Source organism: Tachyglossus aculeatus, chromosome 7 (assembly GCF_015852505.1).
Source record: "Tachyglossus aculeatus isolate mTacAcu1 chromosome 7, mTacAcu1.pri, whole genome shotgun sequence".
NCBI lineage: Eukaryota > Metazoa > Chordata > Mammalia > Monotremata > Tachyglossidae > Tachyglossus > Tachyglossus aculeatus.
In genome coordinates this window covers 29,035,395-29,051,580 of record NC_052072.1, presented here as the reverse complement: position 1 = coordinate 29,051,580, position 16,186 = coordinate 29,035,395, and the positions used below count along the sequence as shown (strand labels likewise).

General features: G+C 45.9%; 1 protein-coding gene across 1 annotated transcript in view; it reads left to right on the top strand.

The window, feature by feature from the left end:
* Positions 1-16,186, top strand: part of LGR6 (leucine rich repeat containing G protein-coupled receptor 6) — a 158,055-nt gene that overhangs the window by 110,835 nt on the left and 31,034 nt on the right. Inside the window, exons 7-10 of the mRNA XM_038749426.1 lie at positions 11,323-11,391; positions 12,840-12,911; positions 13,179-13,250; positions 15,624-15,692. Coding sequence (XP_038605354.1) covers positions 11,323-11,391; positions 12,840-12,911; positions 13,179-13,250; positions 15,624-15,692 — 282 coding nt within the window. The remainder of the gene's footprint in view (positions 1-11,322; positions 11,392-12,839; positions 12,912-13,178; positions 13,251-15,623; positions 15,693-16,186) is intronic.

Sequence of the window (16,186 nt, the reverse complement as noted above, 5' to 3'; positions counted from 1 at the left end):
TCTCCCCATCTTTAAAACTCCACTAATATTAAGTCTTCTCCAAGAAGATTTCCCTGACTGACCTCTCACTTCCTCATTCCATCCTCTTTCCCTTCTTCATCACCTATGCATTTGGGTCTGCACCCCATAATTACTCTGATACTCAACCCACTCCCAGCCCCACAGCACATATGAATATATTCTTACACTGTTTATTCCCCTACCTATAATTCATTTGAACATCTCTTTCTCACTATATTGTAAACTCAAGGGCAGAGATCATGTCTATCAACTCTGTTGTATTTTAATCTCCCAAGCACTTAGCATAGTGCTCTTCCTACAGTAAGCACTCAATAAATACAGTTGGTTGAGTTCAAGCCCCAATCAATCAATCAGTTATATTTGCTGAACACTTAAAGTGTGCACTAAATGCTTGGGAAAGTTCAGTAGAGTAGGTAGGTTCATCCCTTCCCTCCAGAGCTCAAAATCTATCTGGACTAGCTATGCATCTCAATGACCCATGTACCACTGGCTTATGCAACTAGCTAAGTATCGACTCTGTCCTTTACAGAACCACAACCACAGTGAGATTTTCACGTGAAAAATCCAGTTCGGGAAAACCCGGTTGCCTGCCTTAGACCAGGTGTTCTGAGTAATTTGCATGGTTTGGGGATGTGTGTTTGTGGTTGAGGGGGTGCAGTTAGGGGATAAAGGGGTTTGGAGAACAGGTGTTAGAAAACAATAATCTGGGCTTGTATCTTATCCTGGGGCGGGGGGGGGGGGGGGCAACTGCAGAGTAGTCTAGTAGAAAGAGCAATGCATTGGGAATCAGAAGACCTGAGTGCTAATCCTGACTCCATCACTTACTTACCTGTTGTGTGACCTTAAACAAGTCACTTAACTTCTCTGTGCCTTATCTGCAAAATAAGGAGTCAATGCCTTTTCTCCCTCTTACTTGACTATGGGACCTGATTTTCTTGTATAATAATAATAATGGCATTTGTTAATCACTTACTATGTGCCGAGCTCTGTTCTAAGCACTGGGAAGGTACAAGGTAATCAGGTTGCCCCATGTGGGTCTCACAGTCTTAATCCCCATTTTACAGATGAGGTAACTGAGGCACAGAGAAGTTAAGTGGCTTGCCCAAAGTCGCACAGCTGACTAGTGGTGGAGCTGGGTTTAGAACCCACAACCTCTGACTCCCAAGCCCGGGCTCTTTCCACTAAGCCACGCTGCTAATATACCAGCGCTTAGTCCAGTACTTGACACGTAGAATCCGCTTAACGCGTTCCACTACAATTATTATTCTCTGCTCCTGGATTCTCCAATGACTTTGACATCTGGTTCTTCTCCAAGTCAATCCTAAATTATTTACTCAGAAATAGTGGTGGAGACAAGGCGGAGGATCAGCCAGGTTTACTCGTGGCTTGAGATTCAGCTGTGGACAGAGGGTTGATGGGTTCTTCCTTGGATCAGGACACCGTGGCTCAGCTTCGGACCTGCCCGGCTCCAGCTCTTGGGAGCATGAGAACAATTAAGTCTTCATCGGCCTGGGATTGATCTAGGTTGTTAAAGATAATAGACTTATAAAGCCGTGAATGCGTTTTCCAGTTGGAGTTAAAAGCATTGTAAATGTCTCCTTTTGTTCTTGAATAGAGGGAGCAGGCTGCTGGAGAAAGGGGCAGGGTGTGGCATTCTCTTGGCTGCCGAACCTGTCTGTGTGTCAGAGTTTTCCCCAAGACAGTCAAGACCATTAAACCGACTCTGTCATCAAGTGTCTGTTTGGGGAGGGAAGGGAGCACTGGGGAACTCAATTCGTCCCCAAAAGGGCTCTTCCCACAGCTCTCGCTTCAACTGGGGCTCGGGAGGCACCACCAAGCACTGGGACTGGAGAGGGGGGGATGGGGAAAATAGAGGCGAGAACTCTAGAAATAGGTGCCCTTCCTGCCCCTCCCCGCAATAGAAATCTACATGCAGATGAAGAATATTGGCAAATTTACTGCAGAAGACAAGAATTGTGGCCTGTTGATAGAGTTGACTGAGAGCTCACCTCCTCCAAGAGGCCTTCCCAGACTGAGCCCCCTTTTTCCTTTCCTCCTTCCCCTCCCCACAGCACCTTTATATATGTTTGTACAGATTTATTACTCTATTTTACTCGTACATATTTACTATTCTATTTTGTTAATGATGTGCATTTAGCTTTAATTCTGTTTGTTCTGACGACTTGACACCTGTCCACATATTTTGTTTAGTTGTCTGTCTCATTCTAGACTGTGAGCCCATTGTTGGATAGGGACCATCTCTATGTGTTGCCAACTTGTACTTCCCAAGTACTTAGTACAGTGCTCTGCACACAATAAATGCTCAATAAATACGGTTGAATGAATGAATAGAGCATGGTCCGGGGAGTCAGAAGGGCCTGGGTTCTAATCCCAGCCTTGCCATTTGTCTGCTGTATGACTTTGGGCAAGTCACTTAACTGCTCTGGGCCTCAGTTACCTCCTCTGTAAAATGGGGATTGAGTCTGTGAGCCCCATGTGGGGTGGAGACCGTGTCCAATCTGATTAGTTTGTTTCTACCCCAGCACTCTTAGTATAGTGCCTGGCACATAGTAAGTGCTTAACAAATACTACTGAAAGAAAAACAAAAAACAAGGGACTGGTAACAACAGAGATGAGAACAGTGCTAAATAACCATTCCTTCAGTTTGGGATGTCCTTCCTGATGCCTAAGCTCTCGACTCTCCACCCTCATCTCCTTGCTGAAGGTTTTTCTCCAGCTTGGAACTCTCTCCATCCCCACATCAGACAGACCACAGGTCTCTCCACATTCAAATCTCTCCTAAAATCCCATCTCCACCAACAGGCTTTCCCTCATTAATTTCCCAGCACCCTGAGCCATATAACCCCCTCTGCCAAATCCAGCACTTATTCATTCATTCAATCGTATTTATTGACTGCTTACTGTGTGCAGAGCACTGTACCAAGAGCTTGGGAAGTACAAGTTATGAACTTACCCTGCCTTAGCACCCCTTATGTATTTCAATCAGTCAGTGGTATTTAGTGAACATTTTTTGGCAAGGCAAAGCACTTTACTAAGTGCTTGGGAGTGTACGTAGTTAGTAATAATAATAATCACAATTATGGTATTCGTTAAGCGCTTGCTGTGTGCCAGCCACTATACCAAGCGCTGGGGTGGTTACAAGCAAATCGAGAGGGACACAGTCCCAGTCCCACATGGGGCTCACAGTCTCACTCCCCATTTTACAGATGAGGTAACTGAGGCACAGAGAAATGAAGTGACTTGCCCAAGGTTACACAGCAGACACCTGGAGGGGCTGGGATTAGAACCTATGACCTTCTGATTCCCAGGCCCGTTCTCTATCCACTCTGCCATGCTGGTAGACATGATCCTTGTCCATAGGAGCTTTCAGCCTGGAGGAGAAAACAGACATAAAAATCAATTACTTACATGTAAATAAATCAGTCAGTCAATCATATTTATTGAGTGCTTACTGTGTGCAGAGCACCATACTAAGCACTTGGGAGAGCACAATATAAGACAAATACTCTGCTTACAGTGAGTTCACAGCCTAGAATGTTATGGGACTGAGGTAAATATCAAGTGCTAAAAGGTACAGGTGACGCAGAAGGATGAGGGAGTAGGGGGAAATGAGGATTTAGAGAAGGCCTTTTGGAAGAGTTGTGATTTTAATAGGGCTTTGAAGATGTGGAGAGTGGTGAACTATTGTATATAAAGGGGAGGGCATTCCAGGCATTCCAGGAAGGATATAGGCAAGGAATTGAGGTACAGTGAATAGGTTGGCATTGGAGGCGCAAAGCTTGCTATAGTTCTAAGTATCTGTATGTTTCTCTCCCCTCTCAGAGTGTATGCTCCTCGTGGACAGGGGACAAAGTGCCTCATAGAGTGTGCTACTCAAGTGAATTTTCAATAAATGCTACTACTTCAACTAGATCTTGCATTCCGTTAGAATGTAAGTGCCCTGTTGGCAGAGAGGTGCTTAGTCCAGTGTATTGCCTTCAGTAGGTACTCATAAGTAACATTACTACTTCTGAAATCTAATTCCTCTCATGTTGTCCTGGGTGGTGATGGAGAACAGCTGCCTAACAACCCATTTCCCGCTCCAAAGAGCCCCTGTCCGCATTACAGAAGGTTAGCCTTCAAGGTTGAAATCAGGTCCAATAACTTGTGTAAAAAAGTGTGCTGCCCGAGAAAGGGGGTTATGCAGTAATTACCAGAGAATAGTAGGGGAATGTGAGGGTAATAGGGTAATTAGTGACAGGAGAGTTAAACGCCAATTACCCAGCCCATTGCTGGCAGACTATTGTCTCGGTTCTCCTAACCACTGTGCAGGTTATGTGGTAATTACCGGCGGGGTCTATTAAGCATAATAACCCACTAATCTGAAGGAGCCTGTCATTATGCTGGCGTTAACATGGTATTTACCCACAAAACCTGCTAAGTTAGCCTCTCATTAAAGAGCCCCCACGTGGTCCCCACGCCCTCTCATTGAGAACCTTCTCCGTTGGAAAGTTTGGGTGTGGATGCCTTTAATAGGTTGACCTGGGCAGGGGGAATGCTATTCATTGGGATCCTGAGGGCTTCCCAAGATGGTTTCCACAGCTGAGCTCCCAGTTTTTCCCTTCCTGAATCATTTCCAGAGCTGAGGTCCTATTCTGCCTCCCTGGGCAGGAGCCACATGGGCAGCCCACAGGTTGGTACCAGGAACGGCTAAACAGAGTCTAATCAAGAGTGGTTTTTGTTTCATTTTTTTTTTTCTGGTAGAAAAATGATGCAGGGACTGGGAGGTGGACAGTGTGGTGGGGAAGGGGATACAGAGAAATAGGATCTAGGTGCAGGGGATGTCGGCAACAAAGGAGTTCAGGCTGGGAAGATTTCTGTGCGCTTAAACACCAAACAAACCAAAGGCAAGTTCCTTCTGCTCAGATCCTCTTTGCCACTATGCATGCAGCAAATGGCAGGAGATACTGAAGAGAACACCAAAAAAAGCAAAAAACCACCTGACACCACAGTCTTCTGGAATCTCAGGCTTGGTTCTAGCTTCACAAAGATCAATAATGACTGTGGTAATCGTTGAACACTTACTGCATGCCAAGCACTTTGTTTTTTCACTCTACCCAGCGCCGGGGTAGGTAGAAGATAACCAGGTCAGACACAACTCCGGTCCCATATGGAACTCATAGAAGTAGGAGGGAGAACAGGGAAGCAGTGTGGCTAAATGGAAAGAGTGTAGGCCTAGGATTCAGAGGACCTGGCATCTAATTCCAGCTCTATTTGCCTGCTATATGACTTTGGGTAAGTCACCAAACTTCTCTTTGCCTCAGTTACTTCACCTGGAAAATGGGAATTCAATAGCTGTTCTCCCTCCTACTTAGACTGTGAACCCCATGTGGGAACTGATTATCTTGATTCTGCCCCAGCATATAACAGTACAATGTTTGGCACATAGCACCTAATAAAAACTGCAATTATTATTAACAGGTGTTGAATCCCCATTTTACAGATGAGGAAACTGTTGCCCAGAGGAGTGAAGTGATTTGCCCAAGGTCACACAGCAGGCAAGTGGAGGGGTTAGAATTAGAACCCAGGCCTCTGTACTTTCCACTGGGCAATACTTTTTCCCATTATCGTCTCCAGTATTTAAACACTTACTGTTTGCAGAATTCTACCCTACTTATATTTCAGCACTTGTCTAAGCACTCATATTTCTTTTCTAAATTATTTTGGGTCTGTCTCCCTGGCTAGGCTGTAAATTCCTGGAGAACTTGGATCATATCTTCAAAATCTGTCATACTCTCCCCAGTGCTTAATACAGTGCCCTGCCTCCAGAAAGCCCTCAATAATGGTATTAATTGATTGCACTGATAATCATAATAATAATTAGTGGTATTAAGCAATTTATGTGCCAAGAAGTGTACTAAGTGCTGGTTAAATACAAGATAATCAGGTCCTACTAGCTTCTGAAGGAGTAAACACACTGAAGAAGTGAAGGAAAGGATCCCAGTCTTAAGGAACTTGGGGTACAATGGGTGAGAAAAGAGGACGTAAATAGTTCAATTATAATATGTAAAGGAGTAAGAGAAAATATTGAAATAATAAAAAATTTGGCAGTTAATAACCAGAAGATCTGTTTATAGATAGATGGCTAGATATATGTTTCTAGAACTAGGATAAACACTTTAGTGACCTCTCTGTGTTTCAATTTTTTCACTTGTAAAATGGGGATTCTAAGCTTGTTTTCCCTCCCACTCTGACTGCAAGCCCCGGGTAGGACAGAGACTGTGTCTGATCTGCAGCGTGGCTCAGCGGAAAGAGCCCGGGCTTTGGAGTCAGAGGTCATGGGTTCAAATCCCGGCTCTGCCACTTGTCAGCTGTGTGACTTTGGGCAAGTCACTTAACTTCTCTGTGCCTCAGTTACCTCATCTGTAAAATGGGGATTAAGTCTGTGAGCCCCACGTGGGACAACCTGATCACCTTGTAACCTCCGCAGCACTTAGAACAGTGCTTTGCACATAGTAGGTGCTTAATAAATGCCATTATTATTATTATTATCTGATTTTTTTAATGGCATTTGTTAAGCACTTACTATGTGCTGGGCACTGTACTAAGCACTAGGGTGGATACAAGCTAATCAGTTTGGGTACAGCCTGTGTCCCACGTGAGGCTCCCAGTCTTAATCCCCATTTTACAGTTGAGGTAACTGAGGCACAGAGAAATTAAGTGACTTGCCCAAGGTCACAGAGCAGACAAGTGGCAGAGCCAGGATTTCATTCATTCATTCATTCATACAATCATATTTATTGAGCACTTACTGTGTGCAGAGTACTGTACTAAGTGCTTAAAAAGTACAATTCAGCAATAGAGACAATCCCTGCCCACAGCAGGTTTACAGTCTAGAAGGGAGAAGGCAGACATCAAAATAAGTAAACAGGCATCAATATACATAAGTGCCGTGAGGCAGGGAGGAGGGGGAAGAGTAAAAGGAGAGAGTCGAGGTGATGCGGAAGGAAGAGAGAGCTGAGGAAAAGGGGGACTTAGTCTGGGAAGGCCCCTTTTTTTTAATGGCATTTATTAAGTGCTTACTATGTGCAGAGCACTGTTTTAAGTGCTGGCAAGGTTACAAGGTGATCAGGTTGTCCCATGGGGAGCTCACAGTCTTAATCCCCATTTTACTGATGAGGTAACTGAGGCCCAGAGAAGTGAAGTGACTTGCCCAAAGTCACACAGCTGACAAATGGCAGAGCTGGGATTCGAACCCATGACCTCTGACTCCAAAGCCTGGGCTCTTTCCACTGAGCCACACTGCCTCTCGAAAGAGGTGAGCCTTCAGTACGGCTTTGACGGGGGGAAGGGTGATTGGCGGATTTGAGCGGGGAGGGTGCTCCAGGCCAGAGGTAGGAAGAGGGCCAGGGGTCCACAGCGGGATTGGCAAGATCGAGGTACACGGAGAAGGTTAGCACCAGAGGAGCAGAGTGTGCAGGGGGGGATATAGAAGGAGAGAAGGGATTTGAACCCAGGCCCTCTGACTCCCAGCCCAAGCTCTTTACACTAGCCCACACTGCTTGAATTCCATCTACCCCAGGGCTTAGTACGGTGCTCGGCCGAAAGCAAGCACTTAACAAGTACACAGTGATTATTATTATTAATACGGTTCGTAGTAATAGTAGTACTACGAATGGGGTGGTACAATCAGGTAGATGGAGAATTAGTCAAGGAATGCCTATTAGGGAAGTGACTTTTAGGTGGGTTTTGAAAGCAGAGAGAATTGTGGTGTGACGGTGCTACAGGAGAGGGTATTTTAATAGCAGAAAAGTAATAGCAGTGGGTTGGAGATGAAGCTGTTGGAAGCAAGTTAGAGTAAGACCATTTGTTTGGAATGACCAAAGAACGTGAACTTGAGTGGATTGAAAAGAGAGAGTGATAAGGAGACGATGGCTGACTGTCTTAAAGCCCTCCGACTCTGCCTTACCTCATGTTGTTCTCCAGCCTAGAACCTCCTCCATCCCCAAATCTGCCAGATTGCAGCTCACCCCATCTTTAAAGCTGCGCAAAAAGACCATCTCCTCCGGGAAGCCTTCCCCAATAATTCATTTTAAACCAGTCGTATCAGACTTAACTCAACCTTAAAACTTATGTGTTTCAAGGTGGGGAAATAAAGTTGCTCATGGGCACACAGCAGGTCTTGTGCTTCTTCTAAATTGTAAACTCATTGTGGGCAGGGAAACTCTCCTAACTCTATTGTATTTTACTCTCCCAAGCACTTAGTACAGTGCTCTGCTCATAGTAAGTGCTTGATAAATACCACTGATTGATTGATTGAATCCTGTCCTCAACACTCAAATACATACATATTTCATGAATATATTTATCTGAACATTCAATTATTTTTTATAGTATTTTTTAAGCACTTACTATGTGCCGGGCACTATACTCAACACTGGGGTAGATATAAGAACATCAGGTTGGACACAGTCCATGACCCATATGGGGCTCACAGCTTTAATTCCCAGTTTATATATGGGGTACCTGAGGCGCAGAGAACAATAATAATTATGGTATTTGTTCTGTGCTTACTATGTTACAGAAGCATACATTACATGTTACATCTTATTACATGTTACAGAAGCAGCGTGGCTCAGTGGAAAGAGCACGGGCTTTGGAGTCAGAGGTCATGGGTTCAAATCCTGGCTCCGCCAACTGTCAGCTGTGTGACTTTGGGCAAGTCACTTAACTTCTCTGGGCCTCAGTTACCTCAACTGTAAAGTGGGGATTAAGACTGTGAGCCCCCCGTGGGACAACCTGATCACCTTGTAATCTCCCCAGCACTTAGAACAGTGCTTTGCACATAGTGAACATTTAATAAATGACATCATTATTACCATTATTATTGTATCTCCCCCAGTGCTTAGAACAGTGCTTGGCACATAGTAAGCATTTAATAAATGCTATTATTACTATTATTGTATCTCCCCCATCGCTTAGAACAGTGCTTGGCACATAGTAAGCGCTTAACAAATGCCGTTATTATTATTATTATTATTATTATTATTATTATTATTATTATTATTTTGTGCCAACTATTGTTCTAAGCACTGGGGGAGATACAAGGTACTCAGGTTGGACACAGTCCCCACATGGGGCTTACAGTCTTAATCAGCATTTTTCAGGTGAGATAACTAAGGCACAGAGAAGTTAACCGATGCTGAGGCTATGTCACAGGGTCACACAGCCGACATGTGGCAGAGCTGGGATTAGAACCCAGGTCCTCTCACTCCCGGGCCCATGCTTTTTCCACTAGACCACGCTGCCTCTCTAGACAGTAAGCTTCTTGTGGGCAAGGAACAGGTCTGCCAACTCTCTTATATTGTACTTTCCCAAGCGCTTAGCACAGTGCTTTGTACATAGTATGTGTTCAATATATAGCATTGACTGATTGCTTATTCCACTGTTTTATCTCAATGTGTTTGGCTGCTTACTTTTTTTGATGTCTTTCTTCCCCCTTTTACCCTGGGAACTCGTCGCTGAGTAGGAATTGTCTCTATTTGTTGCTGAATTGTACAGGCCAAGTGCTTAGTACAGTGCTAGGCACACAGTAAGCTCTCAATAAATACAATTGAATGAATGAGTGCTTCATTCATGCTCCATGTACCTCCTCTAGCTTTCTCTAACTGTAAATCAGTTTTGCCTGTTTCCCCCATAAGACTGTAAACTCTTTAAAGGAAGAGAACTTGTGTCTTACTATTGTGTACTCTCCTATGAGCTTAGAACAGTGCTCTTCCCACTCAGTACAGGTCATTAATGGATTGCAGCTAGTGGCTAGGAATTTCTGTTTCATGTGAGAAGAAATGGGTAGCCATTAAGGGTTCTGAGGCATGGAGAAATGTGGCAACCTGATTTTAGAAAGATGATAGATACCTACAACTGTAGGTAATTTAAACTGAAGAGGGGAGAAGACCCAGAAAACCATACCCTATTACCCAAGCAGCGTGGCTCAGTGGAAAGAGCACGGGCTTTGGAGTCAGAGGTCATGGGTTCAAATCCCGGCTCCACCACTTGTCAGCTGTGTGACTTTGGGCAAGTCACTTCACTTCTCTGTGCCTCAGTTACCTCATCTGTAAAATGGGGATTAAGACTGTGAGTCCCACGTGGGACAACCTGATCACCTTGTAACCTTCACAGTGCTTAGAACAGTGCTTTGCACATAGTAAGTGCTTAATAAATGCCATCATTATTTTTAGTATTAAGCACATGAACAGATCCCCTTTACCTTCTTCCTCTTATCTGTAAATTATTTTAGAGTCTGTTTCTGCCAGAATGAAAGCTCTTTGAAGGCAGGGATCATATCTCTTTACCATATTGTTCTCTCCCAATGCTTAGTACAGAGTTTTGCCCACAATAGGTGCTCAATAAATGCTACTGATGGGGATTAAGACCGTGACCGTGACCACAGGGGGACAACTTGATCACCTTGTAACCTCCCCAACGCTTAGAACAGTGCTTTGCACATAGTAAGTGCTTAATAAATGCCATAAATAAATAAATATATATATGTATATATATATAGTCCCCTAACTCTCCCTATTCTCAGACCGTGAGCCCCTTGGGGAGGTAGCAGGGACACAGGCAATGTCTAATACTCAAACTTGTATTTTATCCAGTGCTTAGTCCAGTGCTTTGCACCCAACAGACACTCAGTAAATACTATTACTCTGAAGGACACCTCTACAGAAATCCAACCAGGAAGTGAAAAAAACTTGAGCCAAGGAGCTGACAGTCGGGGTGAAGAGAAAGAAGGAGAGTCATGAAGTACTGTAGGGAAAAAAGGTGGCAGGATTTGGAGAGAGGCTAAGTGTGGAATGTGAAAGACAGAGAGGAGTTCAAGACACCATGATTGTGAGCTGCTGGACCAGGGAGGACAGTAATGTTGTTGATAGAGATAGGCAACGTTAGGAAGAGAAGATTTAGGAAGGAAGATGAGTTTGATTATAAAAAAATGAATTTAAGGTAACTCATCCAGTAAACATATTGTAGGTGAAGATTTTTTCCAGAGCTCTGAAGCAGCCTAACTCCTGGCCATCTCCCCAGCAGGGTGAGGGAGATATACCTCAGGCAGAAATGTAACCTGGGGATTCAGAGGTGTATAGACTTTTTTATATTTTTCTTTCCAGCCCCCGGTGACCGGATCCACAAAGTCGGAAACCCCATTCCTCCCGACCCTAATGGCCAAGTTTCCATCTCTCTGGGACCTGACATGCTCTGTTAAGCTTCCCCTCTAATGACTGCCTTGCTCTTGCCTTCCAGAGACCTGAATTATAATGAGCTTCTGGAGTTTCCCGTGGCCATTAGGACGCTCAGCAGACTCCAGGAATTGTAAGAGTCTCTCTTTAAACTTTTCACGGATCTGTCCCCTTAATTCTGACAAAGGCCAGTCTTCCGGGAGGTGTTGGGCCGGATGCAGGGGGAGCTCCTGGGTATACCTCGCCCCATCAACCCCACGCTTCTTGTAAAACTCCCCTCTGGTTCTCTAATGCGAGAGTAAATGCTTGCAGACATCATTAGTGCAACTTTCCACATTTGTGTGTCATCCGGAGAAAGGCCTCTGGCCTCCCGAACCTGGATTTGATTCTTTCTTTCCATCATGGGGGACCACACACCAGAGCTAGGATGTGGAGAGGCTGGCCTCACCTGTGCTGGGGCCATGTCTGTGCCTGGTTCTCCCTTCTCCAGCATGGGGGGAGAAGAATTGGAGGAGAAGGGGAAAGCCAAGGACAGTCGGGCATCACTTTGAGCCTTTAGTATCTCCTCTCACAAGAAATCATCTTGGCCCTTAATGGGCTTCCAGCACCATGAACTGTACTTGTGGGGACGGGGAAAGAGCCTGGGGTTTGCCATGAGACCCTGGACTACCCCAGAGGTTATCCGAGCTTTGATCCAGTTGCCCATGTGATGCCTCACCCATCCCCAGAGGGAAGAAATTGTTAACCAATGGCTGCTGGCTGAACAGCTCCTTCCATCTCCGCTCTGTCCTTGGACCCCACCCCCAAGGACGCCACACAAGATCTCACCAATCTCCGAAGTCCACCTCTAGGAAGCTCATCTAGCTTCCCTAGCATCCTAGAAATTGCTGACCTTCCGGACAGGGAGCGTCCAACCCTATGGGCCTCCATATACGTTATTTGCTAAGAGCACCATGCAAAGACTTCTGGGATCAAACTGGACAAGTGTATTGAAAGGGATGTGGTCTATTGGAAAGAGCATAGGTCTGGGAATCAGGGGGCCTGGGGTCTAGTCCCCAACTTAGGCACTGATCAAATGTGTGATTGCAGGTGAGTCCCCTAACCTCAGTTAAATAATAGCTGCCTCACAAGGATGTTGTGAGGGCAAAATGAGGTCATTAATGTACAAGTGATCTTGGAAAAATAAAAGCACTGTGACTATCCAAGGTATTGTTGATATCATCATGATCAAGTTTATCCTACCGTTACCTTAAGCTTGAGGTTGGATTCACCTTTCTCCATGGAGGAATATTTGAACAAGTGAGAGAGAAATGTGCATTTATTTGCATATAGCTGTTTTTTAGGATTGTACTTTTTACCTGAGATCTTTTTCTGTTTTGCTTTGAATAACAAGATCAGCATCTTTATCTCTTCTTCCCTTCTTTGCTCATCTTTCACTTTCTCCATGCTTTCTCTCTCCTCACTCTTCACCTCTCTTGCCCTTACCCTCTTCTTTCCCTACCTCTTCATTTCTGTTTTCCTCTTGTGGGAAATCTTTCTGAGGTGAAGTTGTTCAGTGTCTCCGTGTTTGTCCTCTCATAGGGGTTTCCATAACAACAACATCAGAGCTATCCCTGAGAAGGCATTTGTGGGGAACCCATTACTGCAGACCATGTAAGAACTGGAAACTCCCCTGGGGAAAGGGGTTTGAGGGATGGGGACATGGGGGAAACTCCTTGCCCAAATATCCGGGTTTCCAGAGATTCCCCCCAGGGAAGTTCTCAGCCCCTGGGTGGGTCTCCCCCTTTCCACCCCAGTCCCCTTCACCCTCTGGTTTCTCCTTGGTACTGGTGAGTGCCAGGGAAGATCAATCCAGTCCATCAGAAAAGATGTTTGGTCGGGGGCAGAGGGAATGAATTGAGAGGATTTGTTCTCTTGCAGCCACTTCTATGACAATCCAATCCAGTTTGTGGGGCAGTCGGCCTTCCAGGATCTGCCCAAGCTTCACACGCTGTAAGTTGGACTCTTGGGTTTTGGAAAGGTGGGGCCAAGTTGGCTCATCTCCTTCTTGTCTCTCGTTTTTCTCACTGTCCCATTGAGGCTCTGTTTTCCCCAGTAGAGCCCCTCTCTTCCCTTGGCAGAGTCACAAAAAGCTAAAGGATTGTCAGTCAGATCAGTCCATGACAGGGGTATGATTTGCGTAAGAGGTGTTTGGTTGGTTTACGAATTTGTCTGGACATCCTATCAATTCTACCAATCCCGAGTCGTGAGTCACTATGACCCAACATGGTGCTGCCTCCCCTATGATTGACATCTGTTGCCAATTTGTACTTCCCAAGCTCTTAGAACAGTGCTCTGCACACAGTAAGCGCTCAATAAATACGGTTGATGGTGATGATGATCTGCCAGTCTTAACCGTCATGGAACCAATCAAATGACCAGTCTATTCTGAATGTACTGGGAAAGAGGAATAAGACTCAGCTACTGCTCTTGAAGAACTCAGTCTAACTGGGGAGATGTGAAAAAACATTGTCGGACTCAGTGGTGACAACTTTTCATTTCAACCAAGGGGACTCCCGAGAAAGGGAGCCCTGGGAAAAGTCAGAGGCCTAGACATAAGGCAGGGAAGTAGACATACACACACACATAAACACACACATGTTCACAGAGAGAAATGTGGGCACAGGGGCAGGAAGGCGGTGGACATGGAAAAATGTTTGTACAGATTTATTACTCTATTTTACTTATACATATTTACTATTCTATTTATTTTGTTAATGATGTGCATCTAGCTTTATTTCTATTTATTCTGATGACTTGACAACTGCCCACATGTTTTGTTGTCTGTCTCCCCCTTCTAGACTGTGAGCCCATTGTTGGGTAGGGACCGTCTCTATATGTTGCCAACTTATACTTCCCAAGCGCTTAGTACAGTGCTCTGCACACAGTAAGCGCTCAATAAATACAATTGAATGAATAAATTAATACAGGACCAGGGAGGTGGACACACAAACACACACATGCAGCCAAGAGGTAAACCTGTAGACACACAAGCACATTCACCGGGTGGGTAGAGGAAAATGTAGGTGCAAACTCACAAGATTTGGGAGACTGATATGGAAGCTATTTGGGGCTGGGAAGCAGCCTGTCTTGAGGCTAGGGGTGGGCAAGGTCCAAGACACCAATTGTCCACTGAGGTTGAGACAGGGAGACAGCTTCCAGCCTCTATCGGTCTCCTTTCTGGGGTAGGGAGAGAGGCAGGCCACCCCAAAAGCTGTAACCCAATGACCAACTCACCTACTGCCCCTCATCACTCCCTCATCCTCCCCCAACTCTTCCAGATTTGGCACTTCAGTCAGACTCATGGGAGTAGACTTAAAGTGCAAGTGACTGAGATGTAAAACGTAAAAGCATTAAGAATTTAAATGGCATATAACAGGAAGAAAGATCCAGAAATATTAGGAGGGGAGCTGAGGGGAGCAGAGGGACTGTGATAGGTGGGTTTACTGTAGGAAGTCTTCCTGGAGGATTTTTGAAGCGATGGAGGAATCCAGTTTGGTGGCATGCCAGGAAATGGCTCAGGCAGTGGCCCGGAGTTTGGAGGGTGGTGAGTGGGCTTGACTGGCTGGAGAGGGAATGCTTTGGTTTGGATTGCCTGGGCAGGATTTGGTCCTCCGGGGCTTGGGTTGAGTCCTCTGGGGTTCCCGGAGCAAGGCTTCCTCTCGCCAGCTGTAGCTTCTCTATTCCAGGTCAGCCAAAGATGCCCGGCGGGAAGGGAGCGCCCCTGTTCCTTTGAAATCTCTTTCCTTTCAAATGTCTTAAACTCCCTTTGAGCCCAGCCCAGGCTCCTAAACCTACCTCTGGCCCAGAGCCCAGGTCTGCCCTTGTAAGTAATCAAGCACCAGGGAGGCCCCATCTCTCAACTGGATTCCCATTGTTCCCAGTATCCCCAGTTAGCCCCCAGTTTGTTGACATGGGATCAGCCCCAGGAAATCCCTTCTACTGGTTCCAGAGGTAGAGTCCTGTTTTGAAAAGTGCTGGAGCTGTTTCTTGTGAAACCAGAGGAGCTAATAGCCATGTCATTTGGGGGATCATTTGTTTGTTCTTCGTTTAAGGTTAACGTTCTCATTTTTTATCCGCCCACCCTCTCTTTTTCCTCCAGTTTCTCCCAAGCCCCCAGGTTACATAGGCCCCGTGTATCCTGGACAATGACTGGCAGGATCTACCCAGCCTTGACTTCTGTTGCTCAAATTCAGCTGGCCCATGGGGGTTGACGGAGGGTGAGGGGTTTGTGGTTTTGGGGAAGGGACTGGGGTTCCTACCCCAGGCATGACCCGAGGCGGGAAATCAGGAAGCTCATTTGAGTGCATTCCCATCTCTTTCCAGGTCCCTGAACAGTGCAACTGACATCCGAGAGTTCCCAGATCTGAAAGGCACCACCAGCCTGGAGATCCTGTGAGTGGAAGCTGTCACTGCCCCATCTCCCACCTCTTTCAGCACCTGAACGTTGGCTTCAGACTGGCTTCTTCCTGGCTAGTCAGGATCCCTCCCAGCCCCAGTCTCCCCTGCTGGCCGATCAGGCCTCTTCCTCGCTCCCTCACACCCTATCTCCCAGCCCTGAAATTGCTGCAGGAACTTCCCATCTTGTTCTTCCCAAACCCCCAGGATTGTCAGGAATGAAAGTCTGACCTCTCAACCCCTAAGCCCCCACTGCTGGCTTGGAGCTGGGACCCTGTAGAGGCCAGCGGGGGAAGATTGGCTATTCCTCCACCCAGCTTCCGGACAACTTATTACTTTTCTTAGTCTTCAGGAATTGTGGGGGAAGTGGGGGAGAAGTTGGTCTTTGTTTCTATGCTCTTTTACTCAATACTCACCTGAGGATTTTTCTAGTCAGGCCTGGTTCCTGAGCTCCCTCGATGAGGGGAATAGGTCAACTGAGGACTCTGGGT